This window comes from Chiloscyllium plagiosum, chromosome 38 (assembly GCF_004010195.1).
Source record: "Chiloscyllium plagiosum isolate BGI_BamShark_2017 chromosome 38, ASM401019v2, whole genome shotgun sequence".
In the NCBI taxonomy this organism is placed as follows: domain Eukaryota; kingdom Metazoa; phylum Chordata; class Chondrichthyes; order Orectolobiformes; family Hemiscylliidae; genus Chiloscyllium; species Chiloscyllium plagiosum.
Window position 1 is genome coordinate 10592566 of NC_057747.1, and position 17361 is coordinate 10609926.

At 43.9% G+C, this 17361-nt stretch overlaps 1 protein-coding gene across 1 annotated transcript in view; it reads right to left on the reverse strand.

Moving 5' to 3' along the window:
• The window catches only part of LOC122541810 (rho GTPase-activating protein 22-like), a 330924-nt gene extending 316401 nt beyond the window's left edge, over positions 1–14523 (reverse strand). The window contains exon 1 of the mRNA XM_043678816.1: positions 14368–14523. Coding sequence (XP_043534751.1) covers positions 14368–14401 — 34 coding nt within the window. The 5' untranslated portion in view covers positions 14402–14523. The remainder of the gene's footprint in view (positions 1–14367) is intronic.
• Between the last annotated feature and the right edge of the window lie 2838 nt (positions 14524–17361).

Sequence of the window (17361 nt, forward strand, 5' to 3'; positions counted from 1 at the left end):
TGGGGGGTGTGGATCTGACAAGGGAGTCGTGGAGGGAGTGGTCTTTCTGGAACGCTGATAGGGGTGGGGAGGGAAATATATCCTTGGTGGTGGGGTCTGTTTGGAGGTGGCGGAAATGACAAAGGATGATACGATGTATCTGGAGGTTAGTGGGGTGGTAGGTGAGGACCAGTGGGGTTCTGTCCTGGTGGCGATTGGAGGGGCAAGGTTCAAGGGCGGAGGAGCGGGAAGTGGAGGAGATGCGGTGGAGAGCATCGTCAACCACGTCTGAGGGGAAATTGCGGTCTTTGAAGAAGGAGCCCAATGTCTTTGGGGAGTCCAGAACTGGAGGGCATAGATTTAGGGTGAGAGGGGAAAGATATAAAAGAGACTTAAGGGGCAACTTTTTCACGCAGAGGGTGGTATGTGTATGGAATGAGCTGCCAGAGGATGTGGTGGAGGCTGGTACAATTAAACATTTAAATGGCATTTGGATGGATATATGAATAGGAAGGGTTTGGAGGGATATGGTCCCAGTGCTGGCAGGTGGAACTAGACTGGGTTGGGATATCTGGTCGGTGTGGACAGGTTGGACCGAAGGGTCTGTTTCCATGCTGTACATCTATATGACTCTAAATACTTGACTGTAAGGGCTGTGTTCTGATAAAACAGCAAAATCTAAATAATGAGTTTATGTGTGAAAGTTGTCAATAGAAAAGTGGACAATCTTTTTCCCATATGTAGCATTAATGCTTAGCAGACCTGCCTGACTGAGTCTTACAGCCATTCTGATTTTTAAAAGATGCAAAATATAATTACTGTCCAAACATAAATAGTTCCAAAAACTACCCAATCAGCAAGAGCAGAAAATAAATAGTATTTTCCTCTGATATCTGTTCATAGCGGATTATCCAAAATATAGTTATTAGAAAAATGATATTCTGTTCAGTTAAATAAAGTTTTTTGTGAGTGAACTTATGCAATCCATTAGTTTTATAATTACCTATTGTTCACTACCCCAAAGAATGAGTCAAGTTGTGAATATCTATGGAGATAATTGCATTGGCTACTTGATGACTGCATGTAGAGCTGGAAAACTAACAAATCAGATCTTATCTCTGCAGTCCTGCCAGCCACGAATAATGGCGGACATTTAAACAATGAACCGGAGGAGGGGACCTTACAAATATCCCCATCCCCAAGGATGGGAGCCCGTCACATGAATACAAAAGAAAGAAAGAGAGGGGAAGTGTTGTAATCATTTCTAGGTAGAAGATGATCCATCTCGCCCTCCTCAACATCAGTCTTTCATGTGCTTCAAGACACAGTTGAAGGCATTGCATATTGCAAAGGATGTCAATAATATGTCAGTTGTACCAAAGACTTGTTCTTTTGAGTTAGTTGCCCCCCTAGCCAAGTAGCTCCATCACAATTACAACACTGGCTTCCACCCGACAATGTGAAACATTACCCAGCTCTGTCATGCACACAAAAGGCAGAATTCACTTACTGCCTATTATTCTGCTTGTAATTGTAGGAACATTAATGGAAGGTGTCATTGATATGGGATCAAGCAGCAGTTAAACCATAACAAGCTGCTCTCTGGCTCTGTTAGTGTTCTGCACCGAGCCCCTGACCTTGTTACGGTCTTGTTCCAAACGCTCAATTCCGGAGGTGAAGTGTGAGCAATGCAGTATTTGAAATTCTAATCCAACTGAAGTCACTGGGAAGCAGGAGAAACTGGATGGAGTCATGCCTGACACAAAGGAAGATGGTTAGGGTTGTTGGAAGCCAATCTTTCAATCCCCAGATATCACTGCAGTAGATCATCATGGTAGTGTCTTATACAACTATCTTTAGCAGCCTCGTCAATGTCCTTCCATCTATCATTAGGCTCACTTGCCTGGATGAGTGCAGATCCAATAACACTCAAGAAGCTTAATACCATGAAGCTCAAACCATCCTATTTGATTGGAAGCCCATCCACCATTATAAATGTTCACTCCTTCCACATGAAGTACAGTGCACCAGCATGCGCCATCTATAAGACACCTCCTATTTCTCCAGTCCTCTTGGTCAGCACCTTCCAAACCTGTGACTTCAACTCACCACCAGCTTCCACATCACATGGCATCATCTCTTGGAACTACACCACCCTTCCTTCATTGACTCTGGATCAAAATCTTTGAACTCCCACTAGCATTACAGCTGTATCTACACCAGAAATGCAATTCAGGGTGAGGGTGTAATTTCTGGCCTTATTAGTGACTCTGAATTCCCATAAAAGGGTCAAATACAATTGCTTGAAGTGGATAACATCATGTGTTTTATAACCAAATTGTTTCAAGGCATTCACTCTCAGCCCATCCACCCCAAAGCTTCGTGCACATCATTCACAAATACTTCCTGCACCTCCTCTTCATGGAACGCTTTGCGACCGTTCACATCTCCCTGCTTTCCATTCTGTCTGGAGGAAAGAGATCACAATATGGTGAGAGCTGGAGACATGGGTACAGGGAGTGACAGATTCCCCTAGGTAGCTTGCCAGCGTTGGCAATGTGAGCCGGCCTGGGTACGTGGAGAAGGAGATCATGAAGCAGGAGTCTGAAAGTATCAGCAGGTCATGCTAAGCCAAACTACCACCTGCGGCACTGACGCTCAGATAAGTCAAGGGACTTAATCTTCAATTCAGTGGAAGGCTTGCTCAACCTGAAACGATAACTCTGAGTTCTCTCCGCAGATGCTGCCAGACTTGCAGAGCTTTTCCAGCAATTTTTGTTTTTGTCTGTGAGTTGATCATCTCCCTTTTTACCCTGTGTTCTTGTCACCTCCAACTGGACATTGGTGTCCATCCCCTTAGCCTGGTGGAAGGGAACGCGTGAGAAAAGTGGCCACATGTTGCTCCGGCTACTGCTGTAGGAGTTGGTAATGATGTGGCTTCTGCTCTAGTACCCTAAGAGAGCTAGGAGGTGGAGCTGCAAAAACTGCTCCGGCCCAAGGGAAGCTTGACTGTAGGTGAGTGATAGTCAAAATGTGTAGCGCTGGAAAAGCACAGCAGTTCAGGCAGCATCTGAGGAGAAGGAGAGTCTACATAGTGGGCATAAGGCCTTCATCAGAAATGCACCACACTTTTCAACTCTGACTCTCCACCATCTGCAGTCCTCACTTTTTCTCCCTGCAGGTGAGTGATGCTCCAGACACACAACACCTACCAAGATGTTGTGAGAGACCTGTGGTCCAATGAGGATATTCTGGGTGGCACGGTGGCACAGTGGTTAACACTGCTGCCTCACAGTGCCAGAGACCTGGGTTCAATTCCCGCCTCAGGCAACTGTCTGGGTGGAGTTTGCACATTTTCCCTGTGTCTGCATGGGTTTCCTCCAGGTGCTCCGGTTTCCTCCCACAGTCCAAAGATGTGCAGGTCAGGTGAATTGGCCATGCTAAATTGCCCGTAGTGTTAGGTGAAGGGGAAAAATATAGGGGAATGGGTCTGGGTGGGTTGCTCTTCGGAGGGTTGGTGTGGGCTTGTTAGGCCAAAGGGCCTGTTTCCACACTGTAGGGAATCTAATCAGGAAGAAGTACTTTGAACATTAAACTCCCACCTGGCCATGACTCGAGCTCTTCATTGTAACTGATAAAAGTCTTCCCAACCTGTCAGCTTGACTGAGAAGGTTCCTCCCACTTTGTACTCTCTGACCCTCGAAGGAGCCGAAACAATGTAGAACACTGAATGCTTTTGAGAAGAAAAGGAATCCAGGATGAGAAAAACTCTTACAAAAAACAAAAAGAACTGCAGATCCCCAAACAAAAACAGAAATTGCTGGAGAAACTCAGCAGACGTGGCACCAACGGTGGAGTGAGAAACAGAGTTAACATTTTGAGTTCAGTGACCTTTTTCCATAATCTGTTCTGAAAGAAAGGTGACTGGATTCGAACCATTAACTATGCTTTTTCTCCATGGATGCTGCCAGACCTGCTGAACTTCTTCAACAATTTCTGAGAAGTTTTTTCGGGAAAAAAACTCTGAATATTTTTTAAAGAATTGCTCAGTTTCTTTCATGATAGACACACAAGGCTTCCCCACTGGACTTAGGATCTTCCCAGAGAAAGCTGGAAGTGGCCAGGGAGATCCCTGTTTCAGAACACACTGTCAATTTAAGGAGCATTATCTAATCCACATGCACTGTATCCACTTAGCTGGGAGGTTTCTGTCCAACTGACAACACAGAAAAGGAAGGTTCTATTCCAAGTTTGTAGCGATAATACCCCAAGGCATGGGAAGGAATATCAGGCAGGGGGCTACAGCTCGGGACAGTTAGGCCTGTGGAACTGAGAGTGCTTATGCAAGTGTGTAGTGCTGGAAAAGCACAGCAGGTCAGGCAGCATCTGAGGGGCAGGAGAATTGACATTTCAGGCATAAGCCCTTCATCAGGAATGAACGCCATTTCCTGATGAAGTTCTTATGTCCAAAACATCGATTCTCCTGCACGTCAGATGCTGCCTGACCTACTGTGCTTTTCCAGCACCACACCCTCGACTCTGAGCTCCAGCATCTGCAGTCCTCACTTTCTCCCAATGCTTGTGGAAGCCCAAGAATAGACTTAATCATGGTATCCTCTATGATGTACTGGTTCACTCAAGGCTTGCACATGATTAAGGCACTCGTTCCCAAATGATGGAATCAACATCTTCAGGAGAAGAGGGAATAGGATGATATAGAGAGAGGAAAACTTCAGACCGTACAAAAAGGGATGATTTTTTATTTAATTTCTATCCTGTGCAATGTGAAAGAGAATTTCCATTATAAGTCAGTAAGTAAGATGTTGTTGACCTCAGACTCAACAAATAGAGAGCTCTGTAGAACAAAAGGGAGTAAGTCATAATCATATGGTTAACTTACAAGAATTGGCAAGTTTAATTAAATAGTTGGAAGGGTGTTCAGCTTTTAATGCAGTCTCCAATTCCCCATAATGTTTATATATCTTCCTAACTTTGATGCTGCATTGTGTGATGCACCACCTAATAATGCACTCAAGTAAATAATTCCTAAAAAGGGATTTGTTGTGAAGAACAAGGTTATGTTGTCCTTGGTTTTTATTCAGGAGGTCCTAAAAGACACTGACTCTGAAAAGTCTAAGTTTGAATGGTTTTAGAACCTGTTTGATTATTACTAATAGATACTGCCTCAGGCAAAAGGCCTTCAAGTTTAAAGTTAAAAATCACACCATACCAGGTTATACTGCAACAGGTTTATTTGGAAGAACTAGCTTTTGGAGTGCTCTCCTTCATCAGTTAGCTATGGAACAGGATCATAAGGCACAGAATTTATCGCTGGTGTTGCGTGATTTTTAACTTTGTCCACCCCAGCCCAACATCAGCTCCACCATGTTCAAGTTTATAAAAACGCTTGTACAATGAAAGAAGAGTGGTCAGTTCTTCCAGTTCAGCTCTTCTCTGGTCCAACTTGGCTTTTACCAGTCTGGCTGTTCACTGAAAGCAGTCAGGCAATGGTGAAGCTGTTGGACACAAAGAAACAGGTCCATGCTGATCCTCCCTCTCTCTGACATCTCTCCTGTAAGACCCTGTGTTTGATTTTACCTTTTGTGTCAAGGGGTGCTTATGGGGATTGTTGCAAGTATTTGAAACAGCAGAATTAAGTTTGGGATGATCTGCTGGGTTTTCGAATAGGCAAAGTCATTCAGTATCTGTTCTCTTTTGTTTGTGTTTCATTTGGTAATCTTGTAAATAAATTTTGGTCTGTTTAGAACTCACGTGGTTTGTTCAACTGCATCCCTTCCACAATATCCACGTTGCACCTGCTTAAAACAACTAGCAAAGTTAGGGTGTGGGGCATTTTCTTGAAATGATTTGAGGGGAGTCTTGCCTGGTCCATAACAATATGAAGTCAACGCTGTTTTCTGTAATCTTCAGGACTGAAATGCAAGAAAATCAAACTCAGAAAGGGAATAACAATTTGTACAGCATAGGAAGAGGGAGCATCTCCATTGCAAACTTAGTCCTACCAATAGTCTCTCTTCTCGTCTTGTAAAAATTGTTGTTCCCTTTCTGAATTTGAATTTTTGAATTTCAGTCCTGAAGAGTGCAGAAAAAGACATCGGCCACATATTGTTATGGACCAGACCAGACACCCCACTCCCCTCAAAACCTTTTAAGAAAATATCCCACAAAATTGTTGTTCCCTTTCTGAATTTGGTTTACTTACATTTCAGTCCTGATGAGCACAAGATGCAAAAAATTACAACTTCATGTCTCTTTAACCAAGCTTATCGGCTTATTTCCTATGAATATTTATTGTGGCAGAAGGTATTTGTAACTCCTAATCTAATATTTATAATGTAACAAGGTCTAGCCATCCAGCAAAGAATTATTTCCTTCAAATTCTATTTCCTACTACTCTAGAAAAAAAGAGAAACTTATTAAAAATATTGCAGTTTATATTCATTTTTCAGGAAATGTGGGGCAGAAGCTAGATTAAAAAGATGCATGAAGAAAAATAAATCTTTGATAAAAGTCTGAAGAGATGATTTGGGGTCAGTCAGTCAAAGAAAGGAATAATATATCCTTGTTCAATGGCATTTTCAATGAAGATTGAATTACTACAGAAGCCACTTTAATTTGGCATTATCAGACAGCACTTTTAGCCACCTTGTAATTAAGGAGTTCTTAGTGATTGCAATCCATCATCATGCATTAAAGAACAGGTTCAAAAGTAATGGTTTCTTCAAACAACTTAAGTTCTAAGGGAGATCTATGGCCTACACCACAAGATGAGAATCTGGGATATATCAGCTGTTGGGATCCTGTATCCTAGAGGGTCTGGGACTGACAGTACTCCTTGTTGCCAGCAGATATCTCAATGTTTCTATGGACTACATAGGAAGGAAGGCTTGTGTTTATACTGCAACCTCAGGATGTCCTGCACACACTGTACAGCCAGTGAAAAGTATTAAATTGTTTTAACAGTTCATTTGGCTGGTTGGCCAACAGCATGGGTTCAATTCCTGCTCAGGTTACCAAAAAGGACGCTCTCCCCTCGCCTCAGGTTAACCCACCACCGGTCTTCCCTTTCTAATGGGAGTGCAGCCCTATGGTCTGGTAAGACAATGGCAATTTTATCTTTATTGTGACACAAGAAACATGGCACCATATTACACATGGCAAAGTCCCACTACAGCAATAAGGTAATGACTATTGTTTTCCAAAGTGATTCTGCTTGATTGGCCTGGGCACCGGAAAGATCTCAACTGCTCCTCTTCAAAATAATGCTGAGGGGTTTGGTTCTGTTTTTTATGTCCACATGAAAGGGCAGCCGCATTTCAGGTTTGACACTCTATCCAAAAGATGGCATCGCTGACAATGAAGTTCCCACTGCACTTAAACATCAGCCAAGATCTTGCACTCAAGCCTCTGGAGAGGAATTTGACCTCCAACCTTCCAAACGCAGAAGCAAACAAGCCACCAGCTGAGCTAGAGCTGCACATTCATGCTTAACCAGGGTTTGTTGCATGCTTATAGTTGTACATTAATAAAAAGAGTGAATAATCATGGTAGGTCAGGCAGCATCCAAGGAGCAGGAGAATCGATGTTTCGGGCATGAGCCCTACTTCAGGAATGAGGAAAGTGTGCCAAGCAGGCTAAGATAAAAGGTAGAGAGGAGGGATTTGGGGGAGGGGCGTTGGAAATGCGATAGTTGGAATGAGGTTAAGGTAAAGGTGATAGGCGGAGTGGGGGTGGGGGTGGAGAGGTCAGGAAGAAGATTGCAGGTTAGGAAGGTGGTGCTGAGTTCGAGGGTTGGGACTGAGACAAGGTGGGGGGGGAGGGGAGATGAGGATTTCTCCAGTTTCCTCATTTCCCTATGCCCGAAACGTCGATTCTCCTGCTCCTTGGATGCTGCCTGACCTGCTGCGCTTTTCCAGTAACACATTTTCAGCTCTGATCTCCAGCATCTGCAGTCCTCATTTTCTCCCTGAATAATCATGGTAACCCTGTTTTCTTTGCCGAGATGACTAAAGGATTGTTTGTAACTGTAAATTACACTTAAGAAGAATAACACTTAAAATTTCTTATCTAGATGTGCAGGTTAGGTGTACAAGCCATGTTAAATTGCCCATAGTGTCCAGGGATGTGCAGGCTAGGTGGGTTAGAAATGGGGAAATGCAGGGTTACAGGGATAGGCTAGGGGATGGGTCTGGATGGGCTGCTCATTGGAGGGTCAGTTGATGGGCCGAATGGCCTGCTTCCACACTGGAGGGATTCTATGATTCTAATGTGCATGGTAAACTTTCCCTTGATGCCTTTTACAAATTATGTGAGAGTCTCCAGAACTGCCTCCATCCTCAACAGGATCTCTCAAGGAGTGAGTCAGCATTGGAAAGGTATGCAATGGAGTGTGTCGACATTTGCAATTATTTGTGCAAGCATTTGAAGCCGTGTTGATATTTGAGTGGGTTCACTGGGAACAGTGTGCCAGTGCCTGCACAGCTATCCAAGTGTGAAGCAATATTTGCAGAGTTCACGTGTCACTAATTGATGGGGTTGCTCACACAGACAAAGGATAATACACAAAGAATTGGATGTCAGAATACAATTGTCCAGGTTTGGTGAGGTTTCACAGCCATTACACCCGGAATAAATTTGAATAAGACCTCCTCTCCTGAGTTCAAAATGTTTTACTGCTAGAATTCAAACTTGATTTCCCAACCCCAAAAGATGGATGCTTATTCTTACCTCCCACAATGGAAAGTATATCTAAAAAAGAGAAATCTGATCTGAGGGCCCTAGCTATTTTCCATTGCCAGCAATCCAGAGAGAGACGTCACATAGTCATGTCACTAGACTAGTAATGTGGATACCCAGGCTAATGCTCTAAACTCAATTAAGCTGTATGGGAAAGCAAGTCTTAGTAAGTTGACCAAAGAAAAACCTATCTGGTACATTATGTCCTTTAGCAAAGGAAACTTGCCATCCTTACCTGGTCTGACCTCCATGTGATTCCAGACCAAAGCAATGTGACTGACTCTTAATTATTTTATGAGATGGCCCAACAAACCATTCATTTCAAGGTTAATTAAGGATGAGCAACAAAGGCTAGTCCTACCAGTGGCATCCACATTCTACATGCACAGGAATATAGAAAATCGGAGCTAGCATAGGTCATTCAGACCTTCAACCACCAATCATAGAATCCAGCATGGCAACAGACACCAGTCCATGCTGACCATAATCCCAAACTAAACTAGTCCCACCTGCTTGCACTTGAACCATACCCCTCCAAACCTTTTCTCTTCATGTACTAATCTAAATGTCTTTGAAACATTGTAATTAGAATTCCTACAGTGAGGAAGCAAGCCATTCGGCCCTTTGGGTCTGCACCAACCCTCTGAAGAGCATCCCTTCCAGACCTACACCCCTACCCTTTCCCTGTCACCCTGCATTTCCTACAGCTAACCCACCTAGCCTGCATCTCCCTGGATATTATGTGACAATTTCCCATGGCCAATCCACCCTAACCTGCACACGTTCGGACTGTGGGAAGAAACTGGAGCACTCAGAGGAAACCCGCATAGACACAGGGCAAATGTACAAACTCCACACACTCCTGAGGCCGGAATCAAACCTAGGTCCCTGATGCTGCGAGGCAGCAGTGCTAACCACTGAGCTCGGCAGAAGTGGGTATTGCAGATTCTGGAGATTAGAGTCGTGCTGGAAAAGCACAGCAGGTCAGGCAGCATCCAAGGAGCAGGAAAATTGACATTTCGGGCAAAATCCCTGACGAAGGGCTTTTGCCCGAAACATCGATTTTCCTGCTCCTCGGATGTTGCCTGAGCTGCTGTGCTTTCCCTAACCACTAAGCTACCATGCAACCTTCATAATTGTACCTGCATCTACCACTTCAGTGTAAACTATTGAGTGTTCAGGCCCCTGACTGAACTCCGTCAACCCCCTAACTGACCCTTATCTGGTTGCACTGAATGTGCAGGACTGATGCAGAACCACTGGCTCTGACAGCAACAAGCACCCAACTGTCCGTGATCAAGCTCCTCGACTATTATTGGATACTCCCCTTGACTTCTTGTGCCAGTACACCCTGAATGATGACAGTCTCCCTGGACCTAGCTGAGGACCACTCCCCTTAGACTTTGAGACATGGTTGTCTCATTTGAAGCACATTCACATTGGCACATGGTGCCTGTTTGGCATTGAAGCACTTTACTGATCACGGCTAGCAAACATGGCAAGTTGCCTGGCTTTCTGTCTATGATTAGATTGAAACAGGCCCTCCACACCGAACCTCCCGAAGAGTAACCCACCCCGCTCTGACTAATGCACCTAGCACTATGGACAATTTAGCATGGCCAATTCACCTGACCTTTGGATTGTGGGAGGAAATCAGACCACCCGGAGGAAACCCACACAGACACAGGGAGAATGTGCAAACTCCGCACAGCCGGTTGCCCAAGACTGGAATCGAACCTCGGACCCTGGTGTTGTGAGGCAGCAGTGCTAACCACTGAGCCACCGTGCTGCCCTTGCTAAGAGGCAAGGGAAAGGTGAAATACTGTGAGTTTGTAAGTCCTGAATGATGTGCATGGTGGCTCAGTGATTAGCACTGCTGCCACACAGCACCAGTGACCTGGGTTTGATTCCAGCCTCAGGCAACTGTCTACGTGGAATTTGCACATTCTCCCCATGTCTGCGTGGGTTTGCTCTGGTTTCCTCCCACAGTCCAAACATGGCAGAATTGGCCATGTTAAATTGCCCATAGTGTTCAGGATGTGTAGGCATGGTGCTTAGTCAGGGGGAAATGTAGAATAATAGGGTAGATGTGCTGAAGTGCTATGTATAGTTTTGATCTTGTTATCTTTGAAAGGATTTAATTGTCTAATAAGCTACAGATGAGATTTTCCAATAAAGACAACTTGAGTCTGGGTGGGATATTCTTCAGAGGGTCAGTGTGGACTTGTTGGGCTGAAAGGCCTGTTTCCATACTGTAGGGATTGTATGATTCTATGATGCGGTAATGAGCAAAAAGACAAGGCAGAATTGCTGAGATCATCTGAGTAGATGTGCCAAGTGAGTGAGCACAAAGAGAGAAGGCTGTGAACCCTGGGATGCACCCTGTTACAATCCAGGAGATGGTTCCCTGTTCCTGTTTGCCACCCGACCTGGCAGCAGTATTATAATGCAGTGTGTCAGTGTGCTAGAAGTGCAGCATCGAAGTGGCCAACTGTATCCTCCGTGAGTCACAGAGGTGCCCCCCCGATGATGTGATGAGTCTGATGCAGGAGTCGCTACCCAAGGAGATTGCCCCAAGATGTTAGGGACTGCCAGCCAAGGTGAGCTGGAATTGTCAGTACCTGCTCTGATGTTCACCTTTGGGAATGTTCACCTAGTTTTTACCTGCCTCATGGGAGAACAGCAAACTGCACATAAACGTGACAAGAATTGGTAATAATGAGATGCAGGAAAATATGCCTGACGCCACTCACGTGCGGGATTCTCATCTCACTGGATAAACCGTCAGTGCAAAATCAGACTTATGTTTTCCCAACATTCTGGACTGACTTATTATTGCCCACAATGTTCAGGGTCTGGGAAATCTCAGCCCTAAAACAGGCTTTTCAATGCAAAGTATAATTTCTCTCTTCTATCAGGGGCAGTGACTCCATTCCTGCCTTCATTCTTTGACTTCCTTGATAGTCAGATCTATCGCCCTCTTTTTAAAATATATTAAATGGCTCTTCCGCCACCGTTTTCTATGCATCTATTGACCACATGAAGTCTACATTCCATGTTCAGCTGTCATATCTTACCTTTAAATTCTGCTCTAAATGCATCTTCGTGTATGCCACACATCTACATTTTTTCAATATAAACCTCATAATTGTCCAAGCTTCTGATTATTACATTTTTGGTCATCCTTCGGTGCCCACACTTGATATTGGGATTGTCTATGTCAACATTTAGATTGCAATTTTGGTCTATGGTCAATAGGTGGTGCAGTGGAGCCCATTTCCAGAATGTCTGTCCATCTTTGCCTTCTTCAACCTAAAAGAATGCATGCATCAATTGACCATATTAATTGGCGATTATATTAGACACCTCTCTCAATTCCTTCAGCGCTGATCCAAGAAGGTAAAATCATTTCTGTGTCAACATGAAGTTAGGTGGCAAAGTAACTGAGAAAGAAAGGTGAGGTGCATGCAAAGAGGCTGCAGAAGGAGACATTAAATAGGTTAAGAGAGATTACCACATCACGGCAGATGGAAAAAATAAGTACAGTGAAATGTAAAGCTATCGATTTTTGCAGAAAAATAAAAAAGATAATTTTTGAATGATGAATAACTCAGAAATTGGCGGCACGGTGGCTCAGTGGTTAGCACTGCTGCCTCACTGCACCAGGGTCCCAGGTTCGATTCCAGTCTCGATTCCTAGACTGTCTGTGTGGAGTTTGCACATTCTCCCCGTGTCTGCGTGGGTTTCCTCCCAGGTGCTCCAGTTTCCTCACACAGTCCAAAGATGTGCTGGTCAGGTGAATTGGCCATGCTAAATTGCCCCATAGTGTTAGATGCATGAGTCAGAGGGAAGTGGGTCAGTGTGGGCTTGTTGGGCCGAAGGGCCTGTTTCCACACTGCAGGGAATCTAATCTAAAATATTAGCATTCTGATGGGCTTTGGATTGCCTTGTACAGAAGTTAAAAAGCAGAGCATTTAGAACGGTAAAAGAAATATTTGATTTTGTCATTAAAGGGACCGGAGTAAAGAAATTCCTGTAGTTTTGCTGTGTAGTGGTGAGATAGTCAAGCCATGCTGAAATGCTGTGTACAGTTTTGATCTTGTTTTCTATGAAAGGACTTAATTGTCCAACAAGTTACAGACGGGATTGTCCAATAAGAACAACTTGAGTAAGTTTAATATCTACGATTCAGATGAATGACATTTCATTGACACTTAACATTTTTAAGGGATGTGACAAATGGGAAGTGTGGTTGGCATTGATGAGTTGGGCTGAAGGGCCTGTTTCCATGCTAATACCTCTGTGATTCTAGAAAGCATGCTTAGGAGAAAGAGGGTGAGTAACTCCGAACCTGAATTGCGTGTCAACTGGGGCAGGCAAAGGATTGAGATACATGAGGGAGAAAGTGCCTGGAGTTATGAAATAAGGAGCAGCCTGGCCCCCAGGCTTTACAGTAAATATTAATGCTGCGGCTGTTCAGTTGGACAATATTTTTGCAGCATCTCAGAGCCAATCTCATCAAAGTGAGAAGCCCTTATATCACATTACTTCTCAACTTTATTGTCTGTGGGCACAACATGGAGAAAGGGCTAGTTTAAAAAGTCTTTCACAAGCCAAATTCTTCCACTGTAAACTGGACAGCAGCACTGCAAAACCTATTTCACCATGGATTATTTATAACCTCCTGTCTGAGGACGGTAGAAACCTGCTTCATTTCTATTCCTGTGACAGACGATCAATGTTTTATTGCTGAAGAAATCAATAGATGAGGACTTTTACTTTCAGCATATCCTTGGGCCGACGGTGAGCAAAGGAAGTCTCCAGACAGAGCAGAACTCCTGTCTGGTTATGGCACAGGCATTGCTGCTGCGAAAGTCAATTGCTCTAATGGAACTGCTCTTCAGGATGAGCGACTGCTCTGTTATATTATACGTCTCCTGCCCAGTGAGCCTTCAGTTTGTGTCACAACTGAGAGAGAAAGAAAAACCCGTCTCTGGCAGGGAATGTTTCGTTCAGGCCGATCGTGCATCTTTTTCTCTTGCTCAGTGGGGCTCTTCAGCAGGATGAGATTAATGTTCCCTTGAAACTTGTACATAAAATAAACACAAAGCAAAGCTCGATGATGCAGCAGGATCTAATTGCTAGATAAATTAGTCAGTTCCAAGATGCACTTTAATATTGGAGCAAACTACTCAGTAGTAACCTAGCTCACTGATATTCAGGGGATTAAAATTTACTGGGATGCATTAAAGGAAGGGGATAACAGTCTTCCTGTTTCATAGCCTAGTTTGAGACTTTATTGCTAGTTACCCTTCTATTCATTCTCTCCCTGCATCCAAATAACTCTTTCTAACCTGTGCCAGCCCAGTGGTAGTATCTTTACTCAGATTTAATCCTGGCTGCACCCTTTGCACAAAAAGCTCTGCGCTCAGTAGCTGGTCTGCAAATCAATGTCCACATCTACAGAACGGCCATCTCAAGCGTTACAAAGAATGAAATGATGGAACAAAGGTGACTTCTCAGCCAGTGTCAGTGAACTGTGCAACCACCAGCTTAATTGCTCAGTGCCTGAGACATTCTCTCACCCAGCCAAGGTAAAGGAGAAAACAAACAAGATTACGTTGCACTTACCTCTTCTAACCTGCCTTATCTTAGGACTCAGCATGCTCTTAGTCCTCTGTCTCCTCGCTTAAAAGACTCAGCATATCGTCACTCTCTCCTCTCGCACTCTGTTTCACCTCCTGATACCATCACCCCTTCACCAACACACTCCCTCTGGTCAGCTGCACCAGTGAAAACTGTTGTGCCATCCACTCCCACTGACAGTCCCGGAATGATGTCTCACATCAGGCTAAATAAACCCCTATGCATTATTTATTCGGCCCTGAATTAATTCTGTTCCAAACTAACCATTAAGTACTTGAGAGATTACTGTTGATAAATCACGGGAGCGCACATCAGGGAGGCTGGTGAATCTCTTTCCTAATTGGCCCAGGACCAATATTATTAATATGCCTTTAATATGACACAAGCAGCAGTCGCTCGTTGCCCAGTTAATGTATGCAGTGACTGCAACGTGCATTGATTCAATGGGTTCTGTGTACACTTGAGAGGAGCAGACAGACACACAGAGGTCAAGCTGGACACAGAGTTGATCGGCTGGCATGCTGCGTGAAATAATCAACTTTGTGCCTGTAAGAGGAAGGCATGCATTTCCGAATCTCCTTCTGCATGAGTGGGTTAAAAAGGGTTAATAGTGGGAAGACACCATGGAAAAACCCTCCACTTAAACAACACGATTCCAGTACATTGCTATTCCTAACGCACATTATTGTGACTACTTTCCTTCCAGAGTGAATAAGCCTATTACATTGCAGAGTTCGCAGCACAGAAACAGGCCATTTGGCCCAACTGATCGATGCCAGGTATTTCCATGGGAGAGCACCATGGAACAACTCTCCACTTAAACAACACAATTCCAGTGCATTACTATTCCAAGTGAGAGTACTGCTGAGATAACTGCTGAGAGAACTGCTGCCACAGTTTGTCACACTCATCAGTCTCACCCCATTTTCACACATCTACTGTTCCATGACTGCTCTGTGAGACTCAGATACTGACATTTTCTTCTCATTGTTTTACTCTTGCAGTTTCAAGCACCTCTTCATTTGTCTTATGGTCAGAATGTGGGAGTTTTTTTAGCACTAGTGTTAGTATCGATAGTTTTTCGAATTGGAATTAGAATTAGAATGAGCTCTATCGTCACATGTACTCAAATGAGTACAGTGAAAAGTTTACAAAGTCATCGCTTACAGAGCCCTCTTTGGTACAAAGGTACATAGGTACAGATTCTTAAATACAAATTCTTGGGGAATAACAATAAGAAAATAAAGAAATAAAATGCCCAGCATAGGAATAAATTAGAAAGATAAAACTTTTGTAGAAGTTTTCTTCCATAGATTTTGATTTAACAGTGTTGACCGGATTTCTGAGGCATACGGGAATGTGAATGGAATGTAGTATCTTATGGGTTTACAAGTTTGAGTTTTCTTATTGTTAACACATTCTTCATCTTCATAAAATTACTTCTGTCTATCTCTATCCTTCAGACTTACCTAGCTTATCCTTAAATGAATCAACACATAAAACTCACTGATGTATGAAGAGAGAATGGATTGGTCAGGACCATATTCACTGGAATATAAAAGAACAGGGGTCAAGCTCCTAGAAATCTATAAAATTCTAACAGGGACGAGACAAGGTAAATGCAGGAAAGATGTTCCTGATGATTGGGGAGCCCAGAACCTGGGGTCACATTTTAAGGATGCAGGGTTGGCCATTTGAGATGTCTTTACCCAGAGAGTGGGGAGCTTGTGGATTGCTCTGTCACAGAAAATGGTTGAGGCCAAAGTATTGAACGTTTTTGAGATTGAGTTGGATGTATGTCTCAGGGCTACAGGGATCAACGAGTATGAGAAAAAAGCAGGAAAGGATAGTGAGTTGGATGATTAGCCATGATTGTATTGAATGGCCTAGTCCTGTTTTCAATATTTCTGTGCTTTTCACCTCAAGCTACTCACTAAGACCATAGAATCCCTATAGTGTGGAAACAGGCCATCTGGCTCTTCCAGACCCACCCTCTTACCCAATACCTCCCTTAACCAAGGCACCCAACCTACACATCCCTGGACACTATGGGAAATTTAGTGCAGCCAATTCACATACCCTCACATCTTTTGACTGTGAGAGAAAATCACACAGACACAGGGAGAATGTGCAAACTCCACACAAACAATTGCCTGAGACTGGAATCAAATCTGGGTCCCTAGCACTGTGAGGCAGTGGTGCTAACCACTGAGCCACTATTCTATAATGTTAAACCACTCTCCGTCCAATTAATACAATGAAACCCGTATTCTTCCACACCAATTACCCACAAGGTTGTCAATATAACAAAACTTTGTCTGCAGGGAATAAGACCCAACCCCCAAACCCAACACAAATCTCCCCTTTCTGATTGGAATCGCCCAAGAAGGATTGAATGTCATTCAAGTTTTTTTGAGTTTGACTCATCTTCATTCCAATGCCTGAGGTCCCGCTGTAATGTAGTCGGCCAAAAAGTTGCAGACTTTTAATTATCTTTTATTGCCCATTGTCTCCTCATTTCAATCTCCAACCATATCCTTTCATTGCTTTCTCCCTCATGCGCTGATCCAGCTTCCGTGTAAACACATAGATGAATTGTCAGCCACTTGTCCGCTCTTATCAACGTTAAAGAGAGTGAGAGCGTATGGTGGCATGGCGGCTCAGTGGTTAGCACTGCTGCTTCACAGCACCAGGAACCTGGGTTCAATGCCAGACTTGGATGACTGCCTATGTGGAGTTTGCATATTCTCTCCATGTCTGTGTGGGTTTCCTCCCACTATCCAAAGATATGTAGGCCAGGTGAATTGGCTGTGCTAAGTTGCCCCTTGTGTTCAGTGCATTGGCCAGAGGGAAATGGGTCTGGGTGGGCTTGTTGGGCTGAAGGGCCTGTTTCCATACTGTAGGGAATCTAATCACTTTGCCACAGAGGTCACTGTGATTCTTTAATCTTGCCCTTCAAGTGAGAGCTTAAACTGATAC